This window comes from Tachysurus fulvidraco, chromosome 9, assembly GCF_022655615.1.
Source record: "Tachysurus fulvidraco isolate hzauxx_2018 chromosome 9, HZAU_PFXX_2.0, whole genome shotgun sequence".
In the NCBI taxonomy this organism is placed as follows: domain Eukaryota; kingdom Metazoa; phylum Chordata; class Actinopteri; order Siluriformes; family Bagridae; genus Tachysurus; species Tachysurus fulvidraco.
In genome coordinates, this window is record NC_062526.1 from 12,067,301 (window position 1) to 12,079,593 (window position 12,293).

Here is a 12,293-nt window from a genome sequence, read left to right on the forward strand (position 1 = left end):
AGGCTTAATGTAATCAGACAGTTGGCACTTTCACAGTAGGAAAAAATATAGACTATGAAGGTCAATGGGTGCTGCCAACTGTCTGATTACAGACATTTTTCAAAATATCATATTTTGTGTTAAACAGAAGAAAGAAACTCATACAGTTTTGGAACAAATTGAGGGTGAGGAAATAACACAATTTTCATTTTTGGGTGAACTATACCTTTAGCTACATTTAGCCTTAAATGTTATATGAATATGGGACCCGGAGCACAGGTTTTATCAGCTGTCAATTTTCAATGTACATTTAAGAGTGAACAATAAACATTTGTTCAGTTTTATCACCAACACTCTTTCATTGCAGAATATTATGAACTGAATGAACTGGTAGTTTACAAAGATTTCCAAATACATTTGTACTCGGGCATATATGTGTGCATGGCTTCCGAAAACACTCAGAGTGTAGTTTGAGTCTGCTTTCGTTTCATATCTTCTTTTACATTAGTTGGTTAATTTCTAATTTGCGCCAAAAAGACCGCACTGATTTTCCTCCTTGGTAGGTGACATCAGATCAGGTCACAGGTCACGGAAGCCCCAATAATCAAAAACGTTAGTGATTCGCAATCGCACAGTCTGTGTTCGCAGAACGGGGTGAATTTATGAATTAAAGTTCTGGCACAAAACGATATTGTTGCGTATCCTCACGCTTTTTAAGTGGGTATACGGAAATCCTTGGCCTTTCCTATACGGCATATACCCGCGTATCACGTAGACACCATTATAAAGAGTGATTATTTTAATCACTATTATTCCTGGCAGCTCAAACCTGACAATTTTCCCTCTGTTCTCTCTTAAAAAGGTTTCCAACAACAGAACTGCCACTCACGCTTTATAGATTTTTTTTTGTTGCACCATTCTGTGCGATTGAAAATCCCAGATCAGCAGTTTCTAAAATTCTCAAACCATCAACTCTGGCACCAACAACCATGCCGTCACACCAACCATATCACATGTTTGATGTGAACATTAGCTGTGCTTTTGAACTATAACTGCTAGACTTGCATTGTGCGCTGCCACATGATTGTCTGATTAGATAAATGCATGGATTTGAAGGTATGAAAGTGATGGTGAATAAATTTTTCAGGGGGTTTTCTATTTTAGAATAAATAAGTGAATATCTAATCATATAATTACATTTTCTTCTAAAGAACTGGCAAACCACCTCAGCATTGAATATCTCACAAATAAAGCAAAAGATCTTACTTACTTTGTATTTGGAGTTTTATATGCTGATTCAAAGTTAGAGAGAGAGAGAGAGAGAGAGAGAGAGAGAGAGAGAGAGAGAGAGAGAGAGAGAGAGAGAGAGACTACTCTTTTTGGTAAGACCTGATCTTTTGTTAACAATCAGTCAATACCAGCCCCTGTATGCTGCAATAAATGAATCAAAATAATACAGTGACCCAGAAACACATAAGAATTTTGGAATGTTTATGCTTTTAACATTTTTGTCCTATTTTACATCCTTTTCAGGGTTTAGATTTAAAAATACAGCATAAGAAACATTACTATTATATTGTAAGATAAAAAGCTTTAACAGTACAACCTTGTCAAGAACAGGGCTCAGAGAGTATAACAAAGAAGTGACATTTGAAACCACTCTATGGTTTTGTTGTGGCTGGTTCTTCCATTATGGTTTTACAGAGCTGCTAGGGTTTGTTATCTCTGCTGGGCTTCTATACCTTGTTGCCTCTCACCAGACTGGTTTCTGTGCATGTTTTTCAATCTTACACAACACAGTGGTGTAATTTAAAACGACACAGCTTTGTTTCATCCTGAAGACCCACTGTATTTTGGATTATATCTATCAAAAGATAACAAATACACAAAATGTATGTGGACACCTGACAGTAATATGTGCTTGTTGATAACACTCTAAAGTTGGCCTTTGCTTTGCTGTTATAAATCCATCCATTCTTTTGGGAAGACTTTCTTAAAGGTTTGGGAATGCTGCTTGAGCATATTGAAGGTCAGGCTCTGATGTAGAGTGAGGACAGTTGGCGTCTCATTTCGGTTCATCACAAAGGTGTTCAGTCGGGTCAAATACAGGGATCTGTGCAATACACTGAAGTTCTTCCATTGCAGCCTTGCCAAACCATGTATTCATCTGGATTGCTTTGTGCACAGGGGCAGTGTTATGCTGAAACAGGTTCAGGCTATTTAGTTCCACTGTAGAGGAGTTGAAATGCAAACACGTACATAGACAATCTGCATATACAAACTTCCAATTTGAGCGAGAGCCACATATGAGTTTGATGGTCCGGTGTTCATATACCTTTGTCCACATAAGTTTAAAAAAAATAAAAATCTGTGAAACATTTATTATTTAATTTATCTCATGTCATTGGTTATATTTTTGCAGACAAGGCAGAAATATCACTGTATATTAAAGTTAAGGATAAACCACAACAATTCCAGGTTTAGAAGAGGTATGTATTTATTTGTTTATTTACTTCCTTTACTACTTAGATATTGCCTTGATTACAGTCAAATATATCCCATCATTATTACAATGGAGCATTAATGATTCACTTGTTGCGCTCCTCGAACTGCTCCACCTCACTTGATTCTTCCACCACTTTACCATTGACCATAGTCTGGGTGACTACCTTTACAATCTTGCGTGTCTTTACTTCAGGTACTTCTTTAAAAAAAAAAAAAACAGATTCTTGTTATTTATTTAATCTGGCATTACAACATACCTCAATAAAGCTAACTTGATTTCAGTTCATTGCAGTTTTCTAAGAAATGCCACTGATTGATGACTTACTTTTAGGTGCTGGAGTCTCTTTTACCCTAAAACACACATACACATAAAAACATATGTGATTCCATTTTAGCTGGCAACATCTCATGACATAACTTCTGTTTATCATCAAATGATTAATAATTGTTTGTTTTTCTGTACTTACATTTCCTCTCCTTCCAGCAGTCTCCTGTAGGTGGCAATCTCTAGCTCCAGGTTCTGTTTGACCCGCAGTAGCTGTTCATAGTCGGTTTTGGTACGCTGCATGTCCAAACGTAGTTGTGAGAGTTCCTCCTCTTGCTGCATCAGCGTTCCCTGATTGTGTTCCATCTCAATGCTATATTTATGAGTTGTCTCTCCAAGGTTCTCCTCCAGAACACTAACCTGGAAAGAGGTTTAAAATATGACGTTTTAATGTTAGTGTTATATCAAGTGAATCTGGTATTGGGAGTTAAACAAGCTTAAGTTACTTGCATAAAATGAAAACTTTAACTCAATGAAAACTAAACAACTTGAACAAAGGAAAATACAATAACAGACATCAGTCTTTTCTATCAGATGAGCCGTACCTGTAGTACCTGTAGAATCTCATTCTTTGTTTAGTAATACATCATGCTAGGGTAAACACAGTTAATTACACACTGTGTACACATCAAGGCAAACAGCAGATGCAGTAGTCTTTTACTTCCTGAACAGTTAAATAAAGTGTAGACATGGTCTTGACATACTGTGTGATAGATTGATACCCTTGAAAATAATCCTCAAATAACAGTTTCAAGTCCGGCACTGCAACATTTTATTGACTTTGCTTTTTGAATCATTAGATCACATTGCAAAATAAATGTAATTACCTGTTTACGCAGGCTGTCCAGCTCTACCTCAAGCCCTTGCAGGAAGCGGCGTCTCTCAGTCAGCTCATTCTGAGCAGATCGTAGAGCTTCATTACTCTCCTTCACTTCTGACTGCACTGTCTCCATCTGAAATACAAACAAAACTGTGATCCTTTACCATGACAGAAGGAAAGATTTATGTGTGTAACATTTAGGTTTAGATGACCATCATAAGGTTTATTCATTCCAACTAACCTTCTTTAGGTACCATATTTCAGCATCCTCCTTGTTTTTCCGAGCAATGCCCTCATATTGGGCCCTCAGTTCAGCTAAGACAGCTCCTAAATCTGGCCCCTGTGCCGCATCCACTTCTACATTCACCTGCTCATTGGTCAAACGGGCCTTCAGTGTGTTCATGTCCTACAAAAAGTGCCAAACATCAAGAGTATTTTAGTGGCATTATTTCTGTCCAAAATAGTGTACTTTATTAGTTAGCTCCAACTGTATTATCATCCTAATCATTTACACAAATACAGTAAAATAAGATTATAAGCTTTTAGCCAAGATGCAAAATATAAAACAAACCATGGACAATACTGTACACAGTAATGCTACAGTTAATGCCTTATGCAAAACTAAATATTAGGAACAATAATATTTACAACATATTATGGGAACCAGAGTGGTTTTTAATTTCTAGGACCTTCAACACTATGTAGTACTTAACATCTGTAAGAATGCAAACAGAGAAAGGGTAGATAATGTAGATAAATGTAGACAAATGTAAATATTGAAATTTGAAAATACTTTATTCATTTGGAACCCAGAAGAAGCAAACTATATGGAAACTTAAAAAAAAAGCTTTGGGAAAGAATTTCCCTCATTAAGCTGATTGTGAAAACGACAAGTTAAAAAAGACTGATCAGGAGTACTGTTATAATGTAAAATATTACACAGATTCAATTCGGTTGATTGCCACTGCATAATTCTATAATGGAATAAGCGAGCCTTCTGGTGTGCTATAGAGAGATATAGAGATGAAATATATATAGATAGGTTAATTAAACAATAATTAATTTTAGTCAGATTTAGAAAAAAGTTAATTAAAAAAGTGCATACAATCAAATGTATTTAAATTCATTAAGTGTTGTGTAAAATGCTGCCATTTGATATTGCTGTATGTCTTTGCAAGAAGGATGAAGTGTGCAGCTGAGAGGGCACCACACCTCCTGTCTAAACACACCCACCCTTTAGGTCCAGAGTTTCATCTTATTGTGCGTGTTTGTTTGTGTGTGTGTGTGTGTGTGTGTGTGTGTGTGAGTGTACGTGTGTGTGTGTGTATGTGTGTGTGTGTGTGTGTGTGTGTGTCTGTGTGTCTGTGTGGGTGTGTATTTGTCACTCTAGCAGCACTGGTTACATTGGGTGTTCCCATTTACAGTAGACACCAACAGCTCTGCAGCTGTCACATGCACATGCACATGCACATTCATTACACACAAACCACTCACAATAGTATAACCGTTATCAAATTTAAGAATGAACAAAAAATCAGTAGTAAACTTGTATATTGTATATTATCTTATACATTATAGGCATGTAAACTTTGTGGACTTTTCATAACAACTGTTTATTTTCATTACCTTAGTTGTTTATAAAATATTACCTCTTCGTGGTTCTTCTTCATGAAATACAGCTCCTCTTTTAGACTCTCCAGGTCTCCTCTGAGTGTTGTGATGATCTGGTCATGCTCTTGTTTAGCCCTGCGCAGAGCAACACAGTCCCTCTCCACTGACTGACACAAAGCAGCCTCTGACTCCCATCTACATGAAAGCAAACACATATTACACACAAACTCATCAACATTAATGAGAGTGCCTCTATTATTAGTTAATTACTCACTTAATCCGGAAGTCATCTGCAGCCAATTTAGCATTGTCAATTTCCAACATAATGCGTGCATTTTCTAGTGTCTTTTTCCTTACCTAAACAGCAAAGAAGCAAATTGTAATCATCTAAACACTAATCGATCTTCACTAGAACTGTAATTGTGAGTAAAGTAAAACATGGCCAAACCTCCTGCCTAATAGCATGTGCCTGAGCCATCATGCTTTCTATGTCATGACTTTTAGGCATCTTTTCCAGCATGATCTGCTTGATCTTCAGCTCCAGGTCAGCATTGGACTTCTCCAGTGATCGCACCTTGCTGAGATAGCTGGCCAGTCGATCATTGAGACCGTGCATCGTCTCTTTCTCACTGGTCCCATTTAAAGAAAGGTTGCTCAGGTTATTGAGGCCATTGCCCACAGACATGGAACGGGAGAGTGAGAGTGTGGTCGCTGAAGAGAGCACCGGGGTTTTAGAGCGGCCCCGAACTCCGTCTCGCAAAGAGGAGCTTGAAAAAGAAGGTCGGCGAATTCCAGAGTATGTGTGCATGGAGATACTGGAGGTCATGATGGCAGTGATGGTGAAAAGATGGTGGCTATATCACTGTATGTCAGGTAAAAAAAAGTGAATATAGCACGGTTAGGAGCGACATGAAAGACACATATTAAATCTATACTGCAGTAAAAATCTTTGACAACATACATCATGCAAATTACTCCATAGCTTGCATTCTGCAACCTTTTATATGCAAATATAAATGCCTTGATAAAAATAAAAACTTTTGCATGTACATAAAAATTAACATGGATTAACTATAATTAACTATTAAAAGTGGGGAAAAGGGTCAAAAGTCAATGGAGTACTTACACAGAGGCTTCCTAATAGTGAACACAATCTGTGTTTGATTTAGACCCTCTTGGATCAGGTGTCGTTTATATGACTATGGTTGCTCAGGTGTGGCAGGACATTTGTCCTAGAGCTCTTCCTTAATTCTGATTGGCTAGAATGCTCTGTGGATAGCCAACCAGGTTATTCCACAGCTTGCATGCTAGTTGCAGGCATGGAAAATGCAGGTAATGGAACACTAGGATAAACTCCAAAACATCTTATTATTTATAGAAAACAATTATTCATCTCTTCTCAGTGATTGAGTTAAATCCAAAAAACAAATACAGAAGAATTTGTTCCAACAAATAAGACGTTTAATCACAAGAACTGCAGGCTTTTTTTAAAAAAATAAATAAATAAAAAAAAAAAAATAATAATAATAATAATAATAATAATAATAAATGAATGAATGAATGAACTGAGCTGGTAAACAGGAACTAATGCACAATTAGTGAACATACAGGAAGCAGTAATCATAAGCAAAATGTATAATTTAATATTTAATTTTCTCTGGAATGTGAAAAGCCACAGTGCTAAATAGTGAAAAAAAGGAAAAACTATTCCCATATCACATCTACAATGGATATTTATTGGTTGTCATACTAATAAATTGCTCAAAGGCACCAAAGCAAGTGAAACTCTACATACACTAAATATCTGGTTAGTTTCATGTGTACTGTAATTACAGATACCCCATTTAATCAACCTTGCATAACCTGTTCAACACACTGTTAGTTTCGTCTTTTCTCTCCAAGGTGACATAGTCCAGTTATAGACAAAATGACACCACTGAGAGAGGGTACTTGAACCTGAAACCACAGAACTGTGTCCCATAATGGGTCTGGCCATTGAACAGCCACCAACCAGAACAATAGGCATGGCCCAAGGGCAGAAAGGCAAAACTCATGAGAAATTGGCCACCTAACATATTGATGTCTGGATAATTTAATCCATCCTCTGTTATGTTGCATATGACTCTATAACACTTTTCTTCGGTCACAGACAGGAGAGTAAGTATAAATAGGCTGAATGAATGATATCAAAAGGAGATATTAAATATCAAATAGAGCGAAACACCCGAAATTAATTTATTTTTTAAATTACAAATTTACAATTTAACAAAAATTATATAAACTAAAGAAGTAGAAATAAACACTGATATAAACTAAAAAAGTAGATAAAAAATATAAGCTATGAGCCTCTCAGACTGACTGAAAATAGCGAGTGATTTTGAGGAAGTACATGTAGCTACCTCAAAGCCCAAAACCAGGATGGAACTAATAGGGTCATTTTCTGGCCAAAAGGTATATAGAGTGCATACATGAGAAGTAATAGAAATCAAAATAAACATTCATCACAGTAAGATGCATGTAGGAAACCATCACTTCTTTACAAGTAAGGCCTCACAGTGCACCATTGTGGAGTAGGATATATTATGATAAGCAACACCATTCTCACTAAAGAATATTAAAGAAGATGACCAGAAAATAGACTTTGAACAAGAAACCTATAGCAGTCCTACTCATGAAGCTTCATAGTGAAATAAAGCTTCAGAGTAAAATGTAGTAAAAGGTACTTTATAGACATGCTTCGCAAAGTAGAGAAACTCTATGATCTATGGCAAATATGAGAAGAGGAAATATGCCCCTTTTTGAACATAACCGGAAGCTTGCAAAGGCAAGAAGAGAAAACTTGCATGGCGAAGAATATATGTGATCCTATGTGCACTGAAATGTAATTGGACCAAAGTTAGATGAGGGGACTGGCTAAAAAGATTATCTGACAAAGGTTAAAAAGAGGAACATGCATGAAATGTTTATAAGAACACTGATGTCCAATAGGACTTTGGTGCAAGTTGAGTGATTACACCACTTGTACCCCTGCTACCTGCTGGTTTGTTTGCTGTCTTGCTTGACCGTAACTCATCTGAATCTAGTCTTTGTGATATTGGCTGTTTATTCTTTTTAAGTTTGATTGAGAATGTATTGCTTAATTTGTTATCAAATTGTGTGAGCTAGCCTGGGCCAATATAGGGTAAACATGAAATTTTCCTGCAAAGATAGTGATAATGGCTTGTTTTCCTTTTTTTGCATTCCACACTGGGAGATTTGCAGGGTATTGTGTTAGCACCATCATGTGGGTGAAAAGATGAATCACACACTCAGTACTGCTAACATGCATGGAGCAATTATTATATCAATTAGGTGGCACTCAAGAGAATGGAGCACAGTAATTGTATTAAATAAACATTACACACAATCCTTCCATGACACAATACTCTCTAAAATTAATCAAGCTTATTTACACCCCTAAAAAACACAAACGCTGGTGTAAATGGCGGAATATTCCTTGTCATCCGTCCGGAGGCAGAGGCCTAATCTATTGTATAGCACCCGTAAGATGTTCTAAAAACAACAAAGTTGTTGGAGAGGTGTTGTTGGAACTCCAGGGTTTGTATAATGATACTCCTGAGTGTGAAGATCTTCTCAGTACAGGATCACATCCTTCAAAACCTTGCTTGTTCTGCCCATGGCTGGTGGTCTCGGCTGAGTTGTTGAGGAAGGACGATGCTGAGTATCTTCCTCAGGACTGAGAGCAGCATGGGCTGGGAGGGATAAAGTGACGAGGAGCTGTCTTGGGTCAAGGCCAGAGAGATTCTCTACTGTTCTCACACAGCTGACTTTCACCATGCTCCTGACAAGACCACAAGGATGACCCAGAAGAACAGCAAGAGGCGGTCCAAGAAGAGTAGGTACTGTAACAAATCCACCCATCATTCCTCATCCAGCTCTCACCAGATAAACCCATCACCAGAGTTTTGAGCACTTTAAGCAGCACTCACAGTCACCATGTTGATGTATTGTTAGTTCTACTTCTTTACCAAACTGTTCTTGCCTTTTTCTGATCCTGTTTACGTGTATGACCATTGTTTCTGTTTCTCTCGGATTTTGCGTATGAGTATGAAATAATAAATGTTGCTAACACAATTATTCAATAACCAAAACCTTAGTTAAAGACTGATAGTGTAATTCCAATTATGTTGTTTAATGGATAAGTAAAAATCTTTCAGTCTGCCAGAAGCACCTGGACACCTCAACAAGTAGATAAACAGACTTTCAATACATATATATAACTAACTGGACCAAGGAACTGTTTCACAAATTTTCACATGATTGAAATTAGCAAATAAACTATTTTGCCTTTTTGTCTTTAGCAATGTTTCAAATGCTCTATTCACAGACACTGGTTGATTTACAGGCAGGTTTAATTGACAATGTTGTAACACATTGATCATTCAGATAGAACGGGGCATAGAACGAGCATTGAAGCCTTTATAATCGCCGCATATACATTACAGCACAGTGGAATTAATTTCTTCACATACGCCAACTGAGGAGGTTGGGGTCAGAGTGCAGGGGTGCAGAGTGCAGATTACACAAATAACAGTGTTTGTAGACCTCTTTAGACATGTTGAGAACTGCCATTCATTATTCTTCCAAACAAATAAATATAATAGGCTTTTGTTTTTTAAACCATTTTAAAAGGTGAGAACCACAATGTGTTTCTGTGCAATAATTAAATGTAATTTCAAGAAACTAATGATAAGAGAATCAGTAGATTTCAGTATTTCTACTGATTAGGAAAAGTTAGTTTTTTAAAAAAATAAAATAATATGACTAATATATGTTATACTATACTATATAAACAATAAAAGTGGAAATAAATAATGTTTGTAAAACTATTATTATCTAATATAATCCATAAATGGTGGCACAACATGGCACAGATCCTGGCTCTCTGGTTTGATCCTGAGAGCAAGGTATTGTCTCTGTGATGTTTTACATTCTCTACATGTCTGTGTTGGCATGCCTGTAAATGGGCTGGTTTTTCCAAGAGTTTTTTCGAGGTGTGAGCATAGTGCCCTGTAATGAACTAGCATCCCAAATGGGTTTTTTTCAGCCAGTGCTCCTTATCCTGTAAGGATAAAATTTACTATAACCATGAATAGAATAAAGTAGTTACTGATGAATAAATGAATAATTGATTCAAAAGTAGTACTTTAATATCTCCTTACTAATTAAAAGAAAAATGCAGACAAGATAACATTAGGGGAAATTAAAAAACAAGTTTGTGATATAATTGTGCAATTTATTGTATTATTATAATTGTATAATTGTCACCATTTAACTGTGGGTAAACTTGGTTTACTTTTGTCTCTCTTGTTTCACTGTAGCAGTTCAGCCATGGTTTAGCATGGGTCTGTACTGGTGTTATGGGAACAATTAGAGAGTAATGACTAGCATGGAACACCTGAGACTTGTTTGATCATTAAGCTAAGAATAAGTGATTGTGGCCACGAGCAGAGCAAAACCAATGGCCAGCAGGAGGTAGCAACAAAACCTAAATCTGAAATGTTATTTATTTTGTAAAAAGGTTTTTGCTATTGTCTTAGTACCATGCCAAGTGCAATGGCATCAGTTCACTCAGTGGTGATGAAGATACGGCCATTCCAATTGATGCAATGGTTCCTTGACATCTGTATACCCAGCTAAAGCAGCTGGAGACGGTAGTTGAATGGTTGCGGCTTGAGTGGTACCTTGGAGAGTTGGCGCTACAAGAAGCTGCCACAGTTTGAGCCATTTTTTTGACTAGCACCCTTGCAACTGCAGCACTGGGAAAAAGGGACTAAGAGAGCTGTGAGGAATTTTGGTGTGCTAAGACCAAATTTGTTAAGCATTGTCCAACCCAAATCATTCCTACTAACTAATCCTAATTGGAGGGGTGGGTCAACTCTCCAAGGAAGATTTAGGCTGGGCATGGACCCTGACACAACTAACCCTGATTCATGTTGATTTGGAATGTTGCTGGAAAGTGAAGGTAAGGTGCACTCACAGATATCTTTTGATGTGATTTCTTATGGACCAAAAGCTTAAAAGAAAGGTGGCTGTTACTCCCCAACATTCTCACCTATTTATGTTGGGACCACATCAGTATGCATTATATAAAGTATAAAATATATAAAATAGAATATTATTTTAGAATGATCTCCAACTTTGGTATCGATCTCTCTCACTTTCTCCTTACACCCCTCAATACTTTCTTTGATTGTCAAAATGTTTTAATTGGTTTGCTACCTTTTCCCCTGTTTTCAATTATTAATGACCAGCTGTACACTGTCTGAGAGTAAACACTCAAAAACAGAAGATACTGTGACCCAAATGATGGTCCCAAAAAGATGCAGCGAAATGCAATTCTATGTTGCTCAGTATAATCCCAAGGCTGGATGCCATCATGGACCATTTTGCCATTTTACCCTTATTGAGATCTCAGTTAAATCTCAGTTAAACACAGTTTATGTGTTAGTATAAAAAGAAAGCTGGTGGAAGTTCAAACACGCCGTGTTCCGACCAGCAAACCACACCGGGTCACATTGTGGGAGAATTAGCTACAGGGCCATGAAAGGCAATTGTAACTCTATAAAAGGTGACCCCAACTGAAACAATTTAGACTGCGTGATAATGCCCTTGCAATAGTACCCAACTTTAGCGCATGATAATTTGCCAACTGATAAAGACCCGTCAGGTCAGACATCTTGTTTGGCAAGTTGACTATACGTTATTCTGAGCAGCCAGTGGAAGCACACAGCAGATTTACTACCTCAGTCTCTTGAAACAGGTTTGGATGTACATGTGGCTATGTGCAGTCAACTATATTGCTTGCCTAAAGTCAAAAGAAAAATGGTTTAAAGATAAATACTAGAGATGGAAATATGTTACTCATGGTCTTAGTCTGGCTCTTCTGTATTCTCTGAATTGTATCATTTTGAAAATGTTACACTCCTTAGCCCTCAACAGATATTATATGAGTTCCAAACTGATAAAATAATAAAAACATAATATTTTTCA

At 37.0% G+C, this 12,293-nt stretch overlaps 1 protein-coding gene across 3 annotated transcripts; it reads right to left on the bottom strand.

The window, feature by feature from the left end:
• Positions 1–2,483: 2,483 nt before the first annotated feature.
• Positions 2,484–6,515, bottom strand: krt1-c5 (keratin, type 1, gene c5). 3 transcript variants are annotated; one of them, XM_027138313.2, is made up of 9 exons: positions 6,367–6,515; positions 5,689–6,094; positions 5,515–5,597; positions 5,279–5,435; positions 3,871–4,035; positions 3,637–3,762; positions 2,952–3,169; positions 2,810–2,835; positions 2,484–2,680 (listed from the first exon to the last, which is right to left on the bottom strand). In XM_027138313.2, exons 2-9 carry the CDS (start codon positions 6,064–6,066, stop codon positions 2,568–2,570), a joined length of 1,266 nt encoding a protein of 421 aa, XP_026994114.1. In that variant the 5' UTR covers positions 6,067–6,094; positions 6,367–6,515; the 3' UTR covers positions 2,484–2,567. The 3 variants fall into 3 exon arrangements, with proteins under 3 accessions (XP_026994114.1, XP_047674678.1, XP_026994113.1); XM_047818722.1 differs by having other exon boundaries at positions 2,486–2,683; positions 5,689–6,102; positions 6,367–6,457; XM_027138312.2 differs by having other exon boundaries at positions 2,487–2,683.
• Positions 6,516–12,293: the final 5,778 nt, after the last annotated feature.

Excerpts from the sequence above, each read along its gene's own strand:
- krt1-c5 (XM_047818722.1), bottom strand. The coding sequence starts at position 6,066 with ATGACCTCCAGTATCTCCATGCACACATACTCTGGAATTCGCCGACCT. Across the intron at positions 3,763-3,870 it reads AAATATGGTACCTAAAGAAG|ATGGAGACAGTGCAGTCAGA; the intron begins GTTAGTTGGAAT and ends TTTGTATTTCAG. Across the intron at positions 2,836-2,951 it reads CTGCTGGAAGGAGAGGAAAT|GGTAAAAGAGACTCCAGCAC; the intron begins GTAAGTACAGAA and ends TGTGTGTTTTAG.